This window comes from Falco punctatus (assembly GCF_963210335.1).
Source record: "Falco punctatus genome assembly, chromosome: Z".
In the NCBI taxonomy this organism is placed as follows: domain Eukaryota; kingdom Metazoa; phylum Chordata; class Aves; order Falconiformes; family Falconidae; genus Falco; species Falco punctatus.
The window spans coordinates 6,197,199-6,215,906 of NC_137586.1; the positions used below are offsets into that span (position 1 = coordinate 6,197,199).

General features: G+C 38.4%; 1 protein-coding gene across 1 annotated transcript in view; it reads left to right on the forward strand.

The window, feature by feature from the left end:
* The window catches only part of RIT2 (Ras like without CAAX 2), a 246,437-nt gene that overhangs the window by 207,703 nt on the left and 20,026 nt on the right, over positions 1-18,708 (forward strand). The window contains exon 5 of the mRNA XM_080370921.1: positions 1-18,708. This exon is cut by the window's right edge and continues 20,026 nt beyond it. Coding sequence (XP_080227047.1) covers positions 1-228 — 228 coding nt within the window. The 3' untranslated portion in view covers positions 229-18,708.

The following is an 18,708-nucleotide window of genomic DNA, read 5'->3' on the forward strand; positions in this document are numbered from 1 at the left end:
GTCTCGACCGAAGAAGGAATGAGCTTAGCCAGAGAATACTCCTGTTCCTTTTTTGAGACTTCAGCTGCCCTCCGCTTCTACATTGATGATGTCTTTCATGGACTAGTGAGGGAAATCCGAAGGAAAGAGTCCTCACTGCCTATGGTAGAGAAGAAGATGAAAAGGAAGGATAGTCTGTGGCGGAAACTGAAAGGATCTCTGAAGAAAAAAAAAGAAAGTACAACCTGATGGCAGTTCCCCATGAGCCACCCATCAGGAGCTGACCACAGTAATCAGTAACAGTTAAAAAAGACAGCATTGACACAGCATCTTCCAGACTAGGTCCTGGAGTTCCTTCCCTTCAGCCCTCATCCAGAAGTAGCTCCCTGAAGGCCCAATTCATGGTTGCCCCGTGGCTCCTCTGTATTATAGATAAAGTTACTTAGCACACCCTTTCATCCCTTATCTGCAAATCTGAGTGGAGAAAATACTGTGTATTTTCACCTGTGGTCCCTGGCTGGTCTTTGAACACTAGGAGTTAAGCCAGCATCCAAGGCAGAACCAGCTTCCACCAGCTGTAGGACAAGGGATGCACTTATTGCCTCCTCTCTACATGCATGGAACATTGCACCATCCCAGGAATTAATAACATTGATATCAATGGACATTTTGACTGTTCAAGGACTTTAGGATTTGACCTTCAGCTTTGCATTCACGTGTAGATTTAGGGTTAGACTGCACTCAGCACACATGTGCGTATCTGTGTGCAAATGTATGTGTGAACCAGGCCCAAAGGGAATGCTGGGGGCTCCCAGATTTGACCCAGGAGAGCCCTATCCTCATTGTTTCTTTTTCATTTAGCAGGAAGGGTTAGCAAGCATAGCACAAGTCATGCACCAGCCATCCAGAGGCTCCCGGGTTTCTTACTGCTCTGTCTCCTCTGCTCACTCACCAGGACTGGCTGGCAGAGGTGCCATATCCTACAGACATGCAGTGCATTAGAATCATAGAACAGTTTGGGTGGGAAAGTACATTTTAATGCCATCTAGTCCAAACCCCCTGCAATAAGCTTCTTCATCTAGATCAGGTTGCTCCGACCCCCATAAAACCTGACCTTGAATGTTGCCAGGGATGGGGCATTGACCACCTCTCTGAGCAGCCTGTGTCAGGGTTTCAGCATTGGCCACTGTCCTGCATCCCACCAAGGAGCGCACAAAGGCACTGTCTGTCTGATGCTTCCCAGAGCAGCGAAGCTCTGTCCCAGCCTGTAGTAACATATGCAATATAGAATTCAGCCCTCTGCTTACTAGAGAATTGCATCAGGTCAGCCACCATATTTCACAGGCCTTGACCATCCAAGTGAGCCATTTGATCAAGCAGTTGGACAGATCTTTTAAATACCCATTTTTAAAGCTGCCATGAAGTATAGTCTCATCGACTTTTTTCCCCAGGCTTCTTTTACTATTGACTTTATTTATAAATTTTACAATTGAAACATGCATACATTTTGTCAAAAAATAAAGATTGTGATTTCCATGAAACCATACTAGTAGTTAGTGTCATTTGTGTTTGTTCTGGAATGACAGTTAATATCATTAGAAAAATATGTATGCTTGTTAGTTAACGTTCATTTTTTCACTTCCCTTTCACTATTTTGTAGGGTTTCATCTAATTATATTTTGGATGATTTGGGGGGCAGTCGATTTGTCTTGCTCTGTTAAACTCAAAAAGTTTATGGTTTCATGAATTTAATTTCATTACAATCTTATGTTTTGTTCTCCACTTTCCCTTTCATTGAACAAAATTCAGTGAAATTCTTTTGGCTTGTCAAAAATTCTCTACAAAAGTACTACTTTAATGTATATAGTTCATTAATATGTGTCTAGATTTATGTTTTGGAAAGGTTATTTCAGAGGAATGCAAACACATGCACACATTTAAGGTAAATATTCTGTTTCCTGCCTCCAACAGTTGAAGTCTGCATTTACAGTATTGTAATTACTGTTATTTAACCTGTACTGTCACAGATTTTAGGTCAAGCATCCTAGAGACAAAGAGATGTGTTTGTCCAAAGAGTTTATGAGCTAAGTATTGGTGGAGAGACAACAGGAGGCTGCACTGAACAGATGGCAGCTATGAGACAATAAATATCAGGGGGAAACATCTGTGACTGTTCCAATACTGCACACTGCATAGAGGGGAATGAAGCAGTCGTTCCATGCATAAGAGACCATAGAAATTACTATCTTGAGAAACCTTGAGGGATGCTCATTGGCCTTTTTCAGGCAGATGCCTAAGCTTTGAGTCAATTGAAAACCATTTAGTATTGGTTATTATGTCATTTCACCCGCTGAGGGACATACTGTATCAACACTGGCTTGGTTCCATAGTTTCAGGGGTACCTTGCTCCAAGGCAGTTTGTAATACAGAAAAGCTTGCAGAAGAGGGCACAGATACAGTCTGAGGTTAAGCCTTAAATGGCTTCATATATTAAGCATGCCCATTCTCTGACATTAAGGTCATCTGGCATGGAGCAACGTCTTTCCATACTATTAAACTCTCAGACTTCACAGCAGGGTTACCGCACACTAATTGCTGTTGGAAGTGGTCCCTGAACTACGCTAGGTTCTGCACCATGCTCAGCAGCTGGTTACAAAAGTGACAGCCTGCTGTGATCTGAAACCAAGCTAGGGATCATTTTAACAATTTAACAGTATATATGTGCTCAGGTGCCTGCCTGAGTATGTTCAAATTACTAGCACAGACACAGCTTACCTAGTTGTATTTTTAGGTGCACCAAGCCTATGACATTTCCATGTTCTGAGTGTCTCCACAACCAGCCTCTACATGCCACATTTTGAAAGATATTTGCACTAGGTTTGTTTCTTCAAGAATGAGGCATCACACACTCTGAGGATCTTCCGCTACATCTTCCATGAACGATTTCAGGCATCTGAATATGTATTGGGCAGATAGGTCCATATTTCTGTCACTCCACTTTCACCATATAAAACCTGAGCATGTTTAGTCATTGAGAGTCTCTGGTTAATACGAAGAGAGAGGTTCCTCTGGTCGGTGATTTGTCCTGTCTGTCTTGGACGGTTAGCGTAGAGTGAATCACCCCCTGCAATGGCTGCCTCTTGCCAGTCACTCTGTAAAAAGCAACTTGGTCTATAATCCTGACTTTTGGATGGCTGAATTCAGATGTGATAAAACTCATCTTTAATGACTCGTCCACCCAATATCTATGACAGAGAATGGTGCTGTAAATGCTTGGCATTGAATCTTGTCTCTGAAACACCTAACCATCCTTTATTTTTAAATTGGGAAAGTCATATTGATTTACCATCACCCAGTTCCTCAATACTCTATAATGCTTAACCTCAGTTAATTGAGCAGAGCTGATGGAGGTTATAGTCAGTGAGGATAACATAAGTCATAACTGCACAAGAGCCTGGGTGCAGCTGCTTACCTAATTAATCATTATGATTCCATCACAGAAGATTGTATTTAGCTGTCAAAACTAGCTGACAGAATTAAAACCCAGCAGCAATGTGTCTAAAGACTTTTCCATCTCCGACTAGTCTCTCATATAATCATGTCTGGAAGATTTGCAAAAGGAAACTGATCACTTTGTTTTGCTGTGTTGCCTATAGTCCCATGAAGGTGGCAGCTATAACTTAATCCACTGTCAGACTATTGCAGCTGGATCATAATTCACTTTCCTCCAGGATTCTAATTTAAGCCAGCTAATAAATAAAATAAAACAAAATAACATTTTACAATTGTATCCATGGCGTCTCTTGCAAATGCATAATACATTGCAGCTAATTATTCTCCTTCCCAGTTCTGGCGAATCACATGTTCTATCGAGTTGAGAAGTAATCTGGGAGAGGCTGCAAATTAAGGTGGAATATTGCAGTACTTAAGTTTTCCTTTTTTATGGATTTTCATACAGGCCTTGGGACTTCAGCACAGAAACCTTCTGTGTTCCCTCAGGTTGTCAGTTCAGGAACTATATTAGTGGTCTGATCTCTTTACAAACAATTGAGAATCATTTTTTTTACTCACACAAACAAATGTATATTTTGAGACTGAGTGTTAAGAACACATACGTAGAATGAAAAGAAGGAATTCTCCTTGTGTCCACTGTATGTATTATATAATATATACTATATATATAAACAATATATAAAAACATGAATATGTACAGTTGTATGTCTCTCATATATAGTCTATATACCTACCATTCTTAGCCTTTCTTAGGTATTTGAGCCCATCTTGTATCATGACAGATAGAAAAAATCATGCAACAAGCAAAAGATGGATCTCAGCAGAGTTTAGTGTCTCATAGCGAGAATTTACACCCTACAACTGTGTCAGCATCTTTTCCCAAGCTGAATGTTCCTCTCTGTGGACCGGCTCCTTGTGGGCCACCTTTTAGAGACAGTAAAGAAAGGTACCTGCTGCAGCCACCTCAGAAGGTGATACAGACATACTAAAAATTCAACCGATCACTTTGTGATGAACATCATTTCATGTCATATAAACCACACAAAGTTTATAGTTGGATATAGGAATGCACCAGTGTTTGCCTGAATTTGTACTAGCAATTGAAAGATGGATGTCTAATGTAGACAATTATGCTAATGTAATTCAATTAAGTATACTTAGAGTCATTAGCCATACTTAGACAACCCCCTCAGGGACTCTTATTTATATAAGTGTGCATCGTGCGTGCTGCTCATTGTTTATTATTCTGAAAAAAAATCCCTGAAAATTAACAGAAGAAAGGCAAAATTACAGAATGTGACTTTAACAAAATATTAGAAACTCTTTTCTCATAAAATCTCAATATCAAAACGGAATACCAGCTGAACAGAATAGTGTCTTTGACCAGGTCTGATCCACTGCCTTTTTAGTACTATTTCCAGCTTGATCTGTTCCTTCAAGTATATGGAGCTCCTTAGGATGTCTGCCTGGCAAAATGATTTGTAATGGGGATGGCATTGTCTCACAGATGCTGTGAAAGTCACCCCAAGCGGCATTGCCCTGCACCTCTAGCCTGATTTATCACTCCCTGATGCTCCTGGTTCTAAGCCTCCTCAATTTGAGCTCTCCAATTTTGTTACATCGCTCTGAATTATGAGGTTGTTTTGTGATGAGGACAAATGTCCACTCAAGAGCACCAAACTCATTTCATGATCTGAACCTTTCCCCCAAGAGGTAATAAAGACAAGAACATCTGAAGCCATTGCATCACCTACTGTATATCTTCTGTCAATAGATAATTAATGTGACAATGAGATTTTTCCATTCTTGCACTTTGTCATGCATCATTTTTTTTACAGTGCTTTTAGATGTACAATTGTTTCAACAACTATATGGCCAAGCTCAAAAGCCATTAGTTTTCATGGCTGCAGTTGGAACAGAATTCCCATTAAAGAATGATGTTAGGAGGGTAAAGTAAAGCAAGTCTTTTATATTACTATTATATTACCTTTATTTATATAACAGTAAACAATATCATTTTAGCTTTATAATTTAAGTACAAGTCATACAAGAAGAAGGCAGTCTATTTCACATCTATGAAATTCAGTGGACAAAAGTGAATATTTATTTGCTCTTGATGTGTTCTGAAAACAAGGTAGTTTGGAATTCCTGGTCCTGGAAAGAATAAATAAGGATAGAAGTTCTAGATTCAAGATTTGTTTTGTAAATGATGGTTGTGACATTATTCGTCCTCTTCCAACCCTGACAGAGATTCCTCAGCTGTTTCTTCCATTAGTTTCTCCACAACCTCAAAAATCAAGACTAACCTCTCCATCTTGAGCTCCATCCAGACAAACTCACTTTTTCATTTTTATTTCACTTGTTCTATTGCATCATTCTCCGTGATGTAAATGATGGCCTTGATTCCTTTTAACAAACTAAAGACACTGCATCTATTGCCTTCTTCATAAATCTCCCATTAAATTAGTGGGAGAATTACTGAGGAGAATGAGTAATATTTTTAATTATAAAGTTTTGCAAAGTCACTCAGCTTTCTGAAGAAGAAGCTGACAGCTCCTGCAAACTGACTTTGCCTCCACTGCTGACTAATCACAGGATGTTGATTAGTCTTGTGCTAGGACGTTGAATGAATAAGCTTGAACACTTAAGGTATTCAGTCAGTGTAAGTGGGCAGCTCTTCTGAAGGCAATGGAAACCCTTACAGTTGATTCACAACCGTCTCCAGAAAAGAATTACACGTTATCACATGATGATGAATATACCTCAGTCACACAGAGGAAGGTGAGGTTTCTGTCCCTGAAAACTTACAAAAGCCATAACCCAAAGCAAAAGACAATTTAAGGAAGACAGAATAAACAGACTATTACCAATGGGAAGGGTAGGCAGTAACAGTAAAGGAGAATAGAGTATGAGTGAATGTATGAAAATCAAGTGAACCTGGGATGCCTTACACCATTCTCCACATGTGTCTTAATGTCTTCTAGAAGGGGATTGAGAGCAGATATAATGGCAAAAAGGAACAAGACAAGCTCCAGAGATTTGATTCAAGTTCACACGCCATAGAAGTTTGATGGAGGCTATTAAGACAAGATGGATGATATTAAGAGCTATAGAAATTAATGATAGTTTGCTTCATCCTGTGAATGATGCAGTTTGGTTGGCCTAGAAAATAAGGGAAAAGGTCAGAGGAATGTGAATTTTCAAGACAGTTTGGGAACACATTTTAATGAAAAAAAAGTATGGAAAACACAGCACAGAATGGAAAATTTAACAGGAAGAACCAATACCAAAACTCACTTAAGTCAGTGGGAAGTTTGGATTTCCTTCCCTGTGCTATGCTTCAGGTTTCTGAGAAGCTGACTACAGGTGACTATGGAATAAGTTGCCCCCTCACTGAATCTTCTTTGGATACTTAGGAGAACAAATCTCTCTGTGGCATCTGCTGACTCCCTGTATCATGTATGCTTCAGAAACTGAGAGCAGCTGGTTTCAACTGAACAGTTGGGGTAAAGGTAGGATGCTCAGCTCTGTGATTTGGAAGGATAGTAGCAAACTCCTAATTTATATGCCTCATAACTAACACAAAAGATGGTGTGATAGCTCCCTGCTGAAGATTTTAAATGGTACTTCAAATACGTAGTTTCCTCTGGGACAGCAGCTACCAGTTTGCAACCAGTACATGCAAATCATTTGCTGCTGGCTTTTTGCCTCCCACTGTTCTCAGACCAGATGTTAGTGAAAAATGTAAGAACCTGTTTCTGTTCTCCTGTTTAGTTAATAAGGTGTTCACAAACTACGCCGAAGTCTTTATCTAGCAAAATTGGATGAGATCCAAGTTATCAGAGAATACAGCAGGGATGTCTTTAAGGAGGCAGTTGTTCAAAGGAGGACTTTGAAGAGTTCTTCGACCTGTGTGAAGTTGATTACCATGATGTGGATGAAAGATGAGAAGAAAAATAGATGAAACCACAAAGCCTAGGAGAATATGCTATACCTGCCAACAATTAACTTCAGAAAGACTTAAGTTATAGAAGCTGTAAAATATTGCTGTGATAAAACTTCTGAGCCAGGATAGACCTCCAGGGACTGCTGAGATATTTGAGAGCAGTCAGTACCATATCAGTTCTTTCACCTGACAAAGACTTTTTAATACACTTGCCACTGAGTGATAAAAATCCTTACAGGGAATCACAGTGATTCAAATAGACAAGAGAGGAAAAGACACACTAAGACACAAAAGGATCTTCACATTTCATGGCTAAAGAGGTCTGAGTGGCTTGCAGACTGTCCACCTTGTGTCAGGTTTTGTAAGTTAAGAACAGGTTTGAAGACCACTGTTAAAAGCCCTTGGTATACTATGGATGTAAATATACTATGGACATAAACCAGTGTCAATAACTTCACGGATACACAGGTGTCTGTGCTAATCCTCAGCCTGATACTGAAGTGGACTGTCCTCCTTGGACAACACCTTCCAGATACCATATAAATTGCAGCCCCAGATATTTGTTCGGTGCCGTGTCAATCACCAGTAGTGTTGCATTGATGCTGAGCGCTAAACCTCAGGTTCTGCCTTACAAAGCTGCTGTTGGGCCCATGGTCACCTGTGGGTCTCACATAGGGAATGGACACTAACAGAGCTGAAGCCCTCAGGAGGAATTCCCCTTGTTTCATCCATCACAGCTCTCTGGGCTGCAGTTGGTCCATTCCCCTGGGGTGGGTGTGAGCAGCAGCAGGAGCATCAGCACCACTGGGAAGGCATCTGGAGGCATATGTCCTTCCCCAACCACCCCGCAGCTGTGCTGATCGAACAGCAGTGTGATGACAAGTCTCCTCGACACTTTTTCCTGCACAAAATGGCAAAATGCTAGAGTAATATAAAATGCTTTCTACCATTTTGGAGCTATATGTATTCTTTTCATCTTGTGAAGCAGGGCAGGCACAATGTGACTGCTCTCTCACTGGAAAATATATACTCTATACATCCTCAATAATCTCAGAGACACACATGTATAATCAAACAACAGACTCTGTTCAAACTCCAGAATTTGACCTGTCCCTATCTATCACACAACCTGCATCTGAAGAAAAGCTAGGGTGGGCAAAAAAAATAGTTTTCTCTACATCATTGTGTCACCAGAGGAAAAGAAGAGACACTATGCTCTTGATGGTATTACTGGTTACACCCACTGCATGTATTTTCAATCACAACCCTCCTTTTGGTATCTTTCAATTACTGTTTTCTTGAATGTACAAGCCAGAATATTTACTTTCATTTTAGAGAAAGCCAGGAAAATTAGTTTAAATTAAATGTACAACATTTATCTGGCCATTTTTACCTAAAAGAAGTACTAAGCATGTGCAAATGCATAACAGTTCACGGTGAGGATGAGCAGGCTATTGGCACTTGGTGGAGTACTTGCATGTGACTTATCTTAGAGAGTTCTAATCTCTGTAATAAAAGTGGGCCAGAGAGAGAGAGGAGTCTACCGGGATGGCTTTGGCTATGTACATTAATCAGCAGTAATAGAAAGAGGTAAATAGCAGTTCAATATTTGGCTAAGTTCCAATGGCGAGACACGTTTCACGGCAGGCCAGTCTTCCAAGGGAATTGGTAAAGGTCTTTACATTTAAGTCACTTATATTTAGACAAGATAAAGCACTATGTGTTGCCCTACTAAGAACTGTCCCAGCTTAATAGATCATTTCTCTCCACAGCTTTCACAGGGGGCGGCTGTGTTGCCGACTGCAAAACAATGCCTGAATTTGAAAGAAGTATGAGTACTATTTACCTAGAAATAAAATGCTTTTGTGTTTAGAAAATAATAACTTGAAAGGGATAAGGATCTATTTCATTCTGATCAATTAATAGTATTTTTTGTGGGATATTATTTGGTTAGATTTCTGAGTTCAAGCACTCGCAATGACTAAGATAACATAACTAACATCTGTAATGGGTTTCCCTGCTTTTATAGGAGGAAAACAGATTATTGTTTTGGTATACATCCTATTACTTTATCTTAACTGAAGTTTTACAATACAGAAAAATATACATTTTATACTGCTGCCAACGAAATACCTGTTTCCTGCTGAGGCCAAAGCAGAATCCTAGGAAAGAGAACTAAAACATACTCGGGTATGTTGTGTAGGGTCTCAGACACCATTCATCTGAAACTTAACTTCCTGACACAGAAGTTGTTTTCATGAATTCAGTGATCCTCAAACCTCTTTCATTAATTTGTTCTAGAAAGCTTTTTTGGGCCTGTAAGCTTTTGCATCCACAACATCCAGGCTAAGTTGCCTGGCATCTTCCTGAGAAACCTAGAGAAACACAAATGGATTTCCCTTTCTTCTCTGATGGTTGAAAGGGTATTTTATAAATGCCATAAAAGTTTGCAGACTATCTCTGGATATTATCTGTAGAAAAAGCATTTGGACTGCTAGGGCTTGATTTTATTAGCTAAATGTGGGCTTTTCTTGCCTCTTGAGTGACCCAAAGGCATTTGCAGGACCCACAGAGAGCTGGCAGGTATGGCGCAATGAAGAAGCCCTAACCTTTCCATAGCAGCAGCTAGAAACCCTGCAGGACACCTTGGGACATCCCAACAGCATGAGGACTCCTTGGGCAGGTAGTTGTTCCTAAGAATACATGAGACAAACACAACCCCACCATAACGCACCAGTTGTGAAATATTTGCACAGGATGATTCCTGACCCACGCCAATGTCCAAACAGCACCAGGACACTGCTTCTGAGTAGTTGGGTTTGTCCTGAAGAAATACAAAGCCAGGTAACACCCTCAGTATGCCGAGATATGTTAGATACATACATTTTACAGGTAGGTTTCATATATATATGCCTTGCTTTGTCACTTTGGGCTACATATTCTGCAACGCAAATTTAGAAGATTTCTGTCTAAAGGAATCGTGATAGAAAAATCTGTAATTCCCCACTCCAAAGACAGCAAGCTATTTGACGTTTCTCACAGCAGTTTGTTGGATGAATGTTGAGCGCTGTGTGTGACACAGTAAAGTAGCATGGGACCAGCGCAGTCAACAAAATTATTACTGCCATATTTTCATCACTAGACTATGTTAGAGATGTCTATGTGTGTTCTGTTGCCTTGCAAATGTAAAAACAAATTTGAGAGAATTGTGGCAGCTGCTCTGGGATGTGATAGAAGTTCAGTTCTATGAGCCATCAGGAAGAGGCACGAGTAACCTTTGAGTTTGCAGTGGAAATGAGTGCTACAGAGTCTAGAAGAAGCAATGCATTGAGCAAGCTCATTTTTTGGGGGGGATAAAAGGCCATCCTCAACAGAGAAAAATGTTTAAAGCAGTTACTCATTTACTTGAATGGATCTTGAACTTTTAGGAAGGACATTATGTTCCACATGGGCTCTGGGTCACTCTGCAGGTTTTCTCCAGTTACGTTTGTTTTACCTTAGTCCTGGTTTTCTCATCTGAGCATAGAAATTACAAAATGAAGCACTGTGCAATTTAAGCTTGAGGGATATTTCTGGAATCTTCTCTAAACCATATTTTCTAGGGCTTTTTCAAATTCAATTGTAAAATAAAACCAGGAGAGTCATTGAATTGATCACTTTTCTCAGAGGTCAAGCCAATAGTCAAAAAAGGTCACCTCCCAAGTCATTCTGAACAAGGATGCTCTCTGCTATTACCCCCCCCCCCCCCCCCCCGCCCCGAAATCCCATAAATACATACACAACACACAACAATATCATAACACAGCAAGATAATTTATTTATTTATTTATTTTACAAAATACAAATTAAGCTGGGATATTCAGGTTTAATCAACTCTTGATGACTTAAAAACCATTTAAATTAGGAAAACCTATGTGAAAAAAAAGAAAGGATTTAAAAATTATTGTTAAGAGCAGTAAATGGGTGTCTTGAAGGTTTCCCATGGCTATACCATGCTCAGTGAGGCTTTTCCTCTGATTAAACATAGCAGAAAAAATACACTCTAGAGCTATCTGACATATCTGAATTTAAAAACATAAATAATTTTTGCAGACCATAATATAAAAAAATTACAAACATACAAGGTTATTGATATATAAAATTAATGCATCAACTAGATCTGTAACTTCTGGACAGAAAATATTAATTTTGATTATTAAAATGCATGTTTTCCTTCTTTCCAGATCAAGTTTTATGTAGTCAACACTGAAGAATTGTTTTCTTGTTCCCTTGAAGGTAGCTTTGACGGAAACTTAAAAAAAAAAAACCAACAACCAACGTAACAGAATTTAAAGGTTTGGGGAAAAAAAAACCTCTTTTTCTTTTCCTTTCTTCCTTTTTTTGTTTTTGTTTTGTTTGTTTGTTTGTTTGTTTGTTGAGGTGGGTTTTTTTGTTTGTTTTTCTTTTTTAAAAACTGAGCTGGCTGATGTTTGCCATGGAATCAGCAAAATCTGTCTTTATATTTACCAGGACTTTGTCTGGACAGTCTTTCTTTATGGCAGTAATATTCCCCATGTTCCTACATGACCAGCCAGGGCTTAAAGCAATGGTAATTACCTCCTGCTTTGTGCAGAACTGATACCCAGTGACCCTCTTTGTGAACCGGACCACCTCAGCTAAACCTGTGGAGCAGAAATGTCACCCAGCAAAACAAGAACAGCAAAATGATGAATTTTCTGCCAGTTTAACACTCAAAATCTGCCAGCACATGGAGGAGGGCTAGGCTGCGGCAGTTTTAACTTGATTGCCTCCAACTGCCTAAGAAACGCAGCCTTTGGGCCCTAAGTAATACTGTGCTTGGAAATGTGTTTAAATATTAAAGAAAATGAAGAAATTATGAAGGGGGGGTGTTTTTTTTTTTTTTTACAAATACTGATGTCTTCTAATTGGGCTTGTTAGAAATTTAGCTAAAAATATGGTTAAATGACAATTTGAAATGCAAGATAATGGTGGAAGCTTATTATGAATATCTTTTTCCGTCCTTGACATTACATACCTTAGTTTTTTATGCCATTGTTCAGAAGGACAGTATTGCTTTTACTACATACCATCCCTATTTTTTCACACTAGTTTTCAACTATCAAATCTGGAATATAGTTGAGTTTATAATGGATCTTCTAGTGCTGTAGGTGCATTTTCAGCTTCATACACTGAAGGCAGAAAGAAGTGATAAAGCTGAAGTTGTCCAAAATGCATTTATCTTTACATAGCTTTTGTTCAAAACCTGTATGGGGGCATTCAAATTGCTTAAGCTCTTATAAAATCTTTCTCTTCAGTATTTGGAGAAACCTTCAACAGGTTGCATGAAGTCATCTGCATTGAGCAGGATAACAGAAAATTAATGGAAACTGCTATAATTTCCAGAAAGACAGGTGCACTCCTACACCAAATCAGTCAAGGCACGCATCATCCCATGGTGTTGTCTCTGAGAACACAAGATATCTTGCTAAGCACTAAAAGAAAGAAGATATATAGAAACTTTATTTGTTCCTGCTTAAAAATGCCTTGAGGAGCCTCCTACTTACACTAGCTAACAGTTTTGTGTGTGTTTTGTTGTTGTTTTTTAAGTGGCATTAATATATTTCTGTATCGCTTGGTGGCATCTGTAGTATTGTTAACGAATATGAGAACCTAAATTACATGGGGCTTGGATTTAAATTTTATAACCTGATTTGATATGATTTTATGAAATATTTTCATTTTATTACAAAAAGCCAGATATGTTATAGAGAAATCTGCTTCAATTATTTTTTCTGCCTATTTCCTGCCGTAACTCATACATCCTAGTTAATAAGGACAAAAAGGAAAAGAAAAAAAAAAGGAATAAAAAAAAGCTACGCATGTGTTGACACACTTCTTCAAGTTCTACCAGTTGATGGAGGTAAATAACTTACATAAAAGCACACATGCACATCCATACCCATGAACACCTCACATCAGAACTATCCTCCACACATATAAACAAAAGCTGAAGATATTTGTGAGAAGATTTTACTTCCAGTCTGCTAAATCAAGTACCCAAAGTGCATTTCTAAATTCTTTAATCAAAGTGTAAGCAGTGCTGGGAGATGAACAACGGGATTTAAAGGCCAGCACTGATAAATTATTGAGCTAGTCAGCAGAAAGCAATGTTCAAGGGGAGTGTATGAGATCCTGCTTATTTTGTGATTTAGTGGCCTGCTTAAAACTCTGAGTTAAACACCCGTCTTAGGCTGGCATATTCTTCTGTATTGAGGCACCTAAAAGTGCTTGGTCTTTCTTGAAATGTATTGAGAAAATCAGATTAGGTTGGTAAGTGGAGATAACTCTGAATTCAGGATTCAGGTGCTGTGAGGCGGAGTTCATCCATTCATAGGTCCAAATTTATGCATCTGAGATGGCTCCCAATGTTCGTTTCCTAGAAGCCTGGGCATATGCCACATTAATACTACCATGAAAGTGATTAAAATGTAACACCCGCCAAGGGAGTAGGGCAGGGATTTTGGTACTTGAATTTTGATTTCTAAATTTCAGGTATAGAAGCAGAATTTTGTTACCCTCCATTTCATATGTCTTGATTTTGGGTGTGTTATTTCTACCATAGAGTTCTGTCAAAGTTTCAAAATGCATTATTGGGATTTTAGCATCCTCCTAAAGACACCACCATAAATAATTAGATCCACAAATGAAGATCAGGAGTACTTTGTAAGGATGCTGCTGCCTGCTATAAACATGTGCTTCATTTTTATCAGGTCTGTGCTGCAATTAAGGGACTGACCAGTACTAGCAGTTACATAAAGCCATTATCTCACTGGAGCAGTAAAAATAATGTTGCCAAGGTGATTCTGGTTTTTGTGATATTCTAAACATATGGTGAGTCAAAAACACTGTAATACAAAGGCTTAAATCTTGCTGGGCACAAAGGCTACACTTCAACTCTCAGCTGAGAAACTGGGACTTTCATTACTATGATAATTTCAGGTAAAAGGGCCAAAAATTGTTGCTTTTTTCTATGGATTTAAAATGAAAATTCTTGCACAGCCTGGAATATCTTAGCACAGCAGCAGGTTTCTATAAGATAGTGTTAGTTAACGTATTTGCATTACTGTATGTTTCAGTTTAAAATAAAATAAAATTAAAAAAATCCAAGTTATGTTGGATTGAGATCAAATCATCCAGGCAAGCTTCCAGAGAGTGGGTTGTTTCTCAAATGACAATAATTTCATTAGAATACTTCCTGCAGCTCAGCCAACATGCTAAACCAAACACTTGGTAGTAGATGATGTTGGCTAAATATTTTGTGCTCCTATAATAAGGGTTTGATAAGTGGTTTAATTCTGTTTTCACTCAGCTAAATAGGTGGTTTGCTATTGGCATCAGTATGAAAGGAATTAAGGTGCTTTAGGCAAGCGCCCTTTCGAAAGCTTTCCTTTGACTGGGTGTGTTTTGAGGTCAGTGTGTTTGTCACCTGTCTGAAGTGACAGAGATTGGCCACAAGTGGGCACTGGGTAGAGGTGACACAGCTTTGAAGGAGTACAAAAATTGGTTAGGAACCACAGGTTTCATTTCTCAGGCACAGAAAATACAGTATATATTAAGTACATTAGGCGCAGGAAATATATTAAGTGAGGAAAATCCACCGGGAACTTTGCATGTTTTTGTACCTGGATGCAAAGTGGGGCAGCGCTGTACGGATGTGTTTCATCTGAGCTTTGTGCCTGTAAAGGTCAGAAAGATGTGCAAAGTCTCCTGCATAGAAAAATCCACCATTTTCTTCTCTATTTCAGCCTAAAATCTTTATCACAAGTTGACCCTTTTTTTCCTAAATTTATTTAGAATTTTTTTTTCTACTTATTTTTCCTCTCTGAGTAAAATATGAGTGAATATTGAGCAGGAGCATCAGGACTTCACTGTTATCAATGACATTATTATCATTATTTCCTTAACGTCTTCATGTGGTTGTAGTTATATCTTGATCCACCTTTTTTATGGGGTTGATGTTGGTGATAAAATATTATTTACAAATCATGTCTCCAGCCCCATCAGATGGCTAAGGAACAGTTTCCCTATGGGATTTTGCATGATGGGGTTCCATTGTGCACCCATATGTGTTAGTCTGTCTGTCCACTGCTGTTATGGTAAGCACTTAAATGTGAGAATATGCAAGAGAATTTTGGGAGAAAAAGAGATGGGTTTCAGCATTCTTTTTATTTATTTTTTTTTCATGGAAAACAGCCTTTCATGAAATGATCTATGTGGTTTATAATCCTTGGCTGCTAAATACCCACTTCTAAATCTGCCCGCACGTATTGTCGTATCTGGGAGCAGGAAGGCAAAATGCTAATGATCTTAAGTCATAGATGCTACACCATGAGCAGTGCAATAAATCTTTTCTAAATAGTTTTATCATTTTTCTCCATGAAGCAGTTTTGCACATTTTCTGATAAATTATTATAGAAAATTGGCATCCATTTGAAAATTCTGAGCGTGAATACGATTTATTAGAGCAAAACATCATAATAATTAACAATAAATCGAAAAATGCAGAGAAAATTCAGCTTTCTCATCACCTTATCCAAGCAGACTATGATGTTATAATCCCAAACCACCCTAATATATATTTTATTCTCTTCGTTGCTGATACAAATAATTATATGGAATCAGATCTCTTAGGACATTCAAATTTCAGCTTAATTTTGTTGCGTCCAAAATATTCAATAATCTTGATTAAATGCCAACAAGGGATCTCAGTCTGAGACATCACATAATAAAGCTGAGTCAAATATTAGTTCTGCACAATCCTGGCTCACTTTTCATCATCTTTGGGAATGCTTTAAACTGGTACTACCCAGTGATTTCAGCAGCATTGCTTAGACCACTCTGCTAGTGTATTCCCAGCACTGGATTCCTAGGATTGTGGAGAATGTGCTAAAGCTCCTGATTTACATTTTATTTTCAGGAGGACAGTCCAGCTTCATTTATATAGAACGAGTTTGTATTCTGAGTGTGTCTGGTCATAATCCATAATACTTATCTTTTTCCCATCTGCAAACCCAGGCTTCAAAGGAGGGGAAGGGAATGCAATCACACTTCCCGTGAAGGATTGTCATGGTGGTGGCAGGAATGTCAAAATCTTGATTTCCTAACATCTTGGGGTTTTTTCCCATCCTCCTATTTTGCTCTTTTTCGTTCAAGGTAACAAAAACAGTCAAAAACAAGCAAATTGCCATCAAGATAAATGAATGCTAGATTAATTTTAAAATATGTTAATAAGCCATGTCTTTGTCTGTAACAGAAGTTGAGGTGAGCTGGGAAATATTCATAGGCACTGGAATATGACCTTGTATGTTACTGATCTACAGAACATTTACCAGCTTGTTCCAGTCAGCATTTTCCCTATGTAGTTCTTGGACATCATTTGGTAGTGAGAATAGTTAAAGGGCCTTTAATCGTGAACAATTAACATGCAGCCTCCCTGCTTTTAAAGTTTGATTCATTTCTTGGCATAGGCATGGGGTATTTGGTTCCTGTTGACCTCCACCTCCTAGAACGCTCCCGTGAACACTCAATTTATTGGTATTGAATTCACCTCAAATCCCTTTATTCTGCATCCTTCTTGACTTCAACTTTTCACACCAATTTACAAAGCAAAACAAAACAAAACAGCTGTCCGTGAGGGAGGATAAGAGCTAAGGAGGTTTACTGTCTCAAAGTTATACTTTCTGGTGTTATTTGGTGTTGGTAATTAATTTCTTTAATTCTTCCCTTCCAAAAATGGATATATGAATTCATTTTTTTCCTTGAACGCAAGGGTATTTTTGGTGTTGTTCCTCATGTGCATTTTCTGACGTTGATGAAAAGCAAAGCTCGCAGCGTAGCCTGAAATTCAGCCGGAATACTGGCAGGATTTCTGGCTTCTCCCTGCTCACCTCTTCTGATGAACCTTCTTAAAACCTTGTGTGTTTAAGGTGCCCACTCATTTGTCAAATATGGTTAATTTTTTTCAAATTGATTTATAAGTTACTGGAGCAGAAGGTAAACCAACAAGCACACAGACACCTGTGCAGTCATGCAGAGCTGTACCACACAAGCCTTTAGGAAATCCAGCCAATGACAACTCCTCTTACTATTTTTATTATCTATCTTATTCATATTTTTTTATTCCAAGATGGTAACACTAAGGATTTCATTAACTATTTAAAAAAAAATCATGTGTTACTGGTGAATTACAAGCTCCTCTTTCAGTCTATGATATATAAAGGAAAAATTTGAAAAAAAAAAAAAAAAAGAAAAAAAAAAAAAGAAAAAGAAAAAAGAATTGCTGAAAATAGCACGTCCTGTCATATATTTTCCTTTGGAGGTCCACAGCAGAATTTCACAAGCATCTTCAACTTCTTGTCCTGGATAGCATCAGTTATGAAGTTTAATGAGATACAGTACAGTTTAGTGAAAAAATAAGTTTACTGTCATGTTGTCAACATCCTATCACAGCTCTGTACAGAGGTTTGTCATGCATTGGGACTGCCTTGTTAATAAGAGTCATTTCAGCTTTTTGGAATTGCATCTGTTTTTCTGGTGCCCTCTAAACTATGGTCAAATCATGTGTAATAATGCCAACATCAGATGATACACTTAACATTTCAGTTTGAGATTAAAATTTCCAAAGTGTCTTGAGCTCATACACAGAAAGCATCAGTAGAAAATTAACAATAGTAATCTCCATCATCACTTGGATTTATTTATACTATAGCTCTGGAAACCCAATGATTGTAAAGTATTTTATAAATATTAATAAATCACATCTCACTGCAAGAATGGTGTGGAGCAAGTATGAATTATTAACCACGTCTACACATGGGTGAACAGGCACTTTAATTTCTCGCCCCCTATAACAATATATACTTGTGTTCCAGTATATTTTGAATTATCTGAAAGGCTTCAAACTACTATGTGTGTATGCTCTCTCTTTTTTTGTTTTTGTTTTTAGTGCTTTTGGTTTTTGTTTTCCATTAAGAACCCTCCCCAGTAGTTCTTTATGTAAGGAAAGAATATCCACATTTCCAACAAGATGTCTGTGCTGATTATTCCTAGAGAGCTGCCGCACCACATGAGAGAGAAAATCCCTTTCCATCATTTCTGCCTTTCAGTAACTGGTTTACCGTATCTTGCAGTTGTACATAGAAGTCCTATTTCTTCAGCCATTCAATTATATACAAAGGTTAACACAGCTCTTATTCAGCTGTAAATGGAAA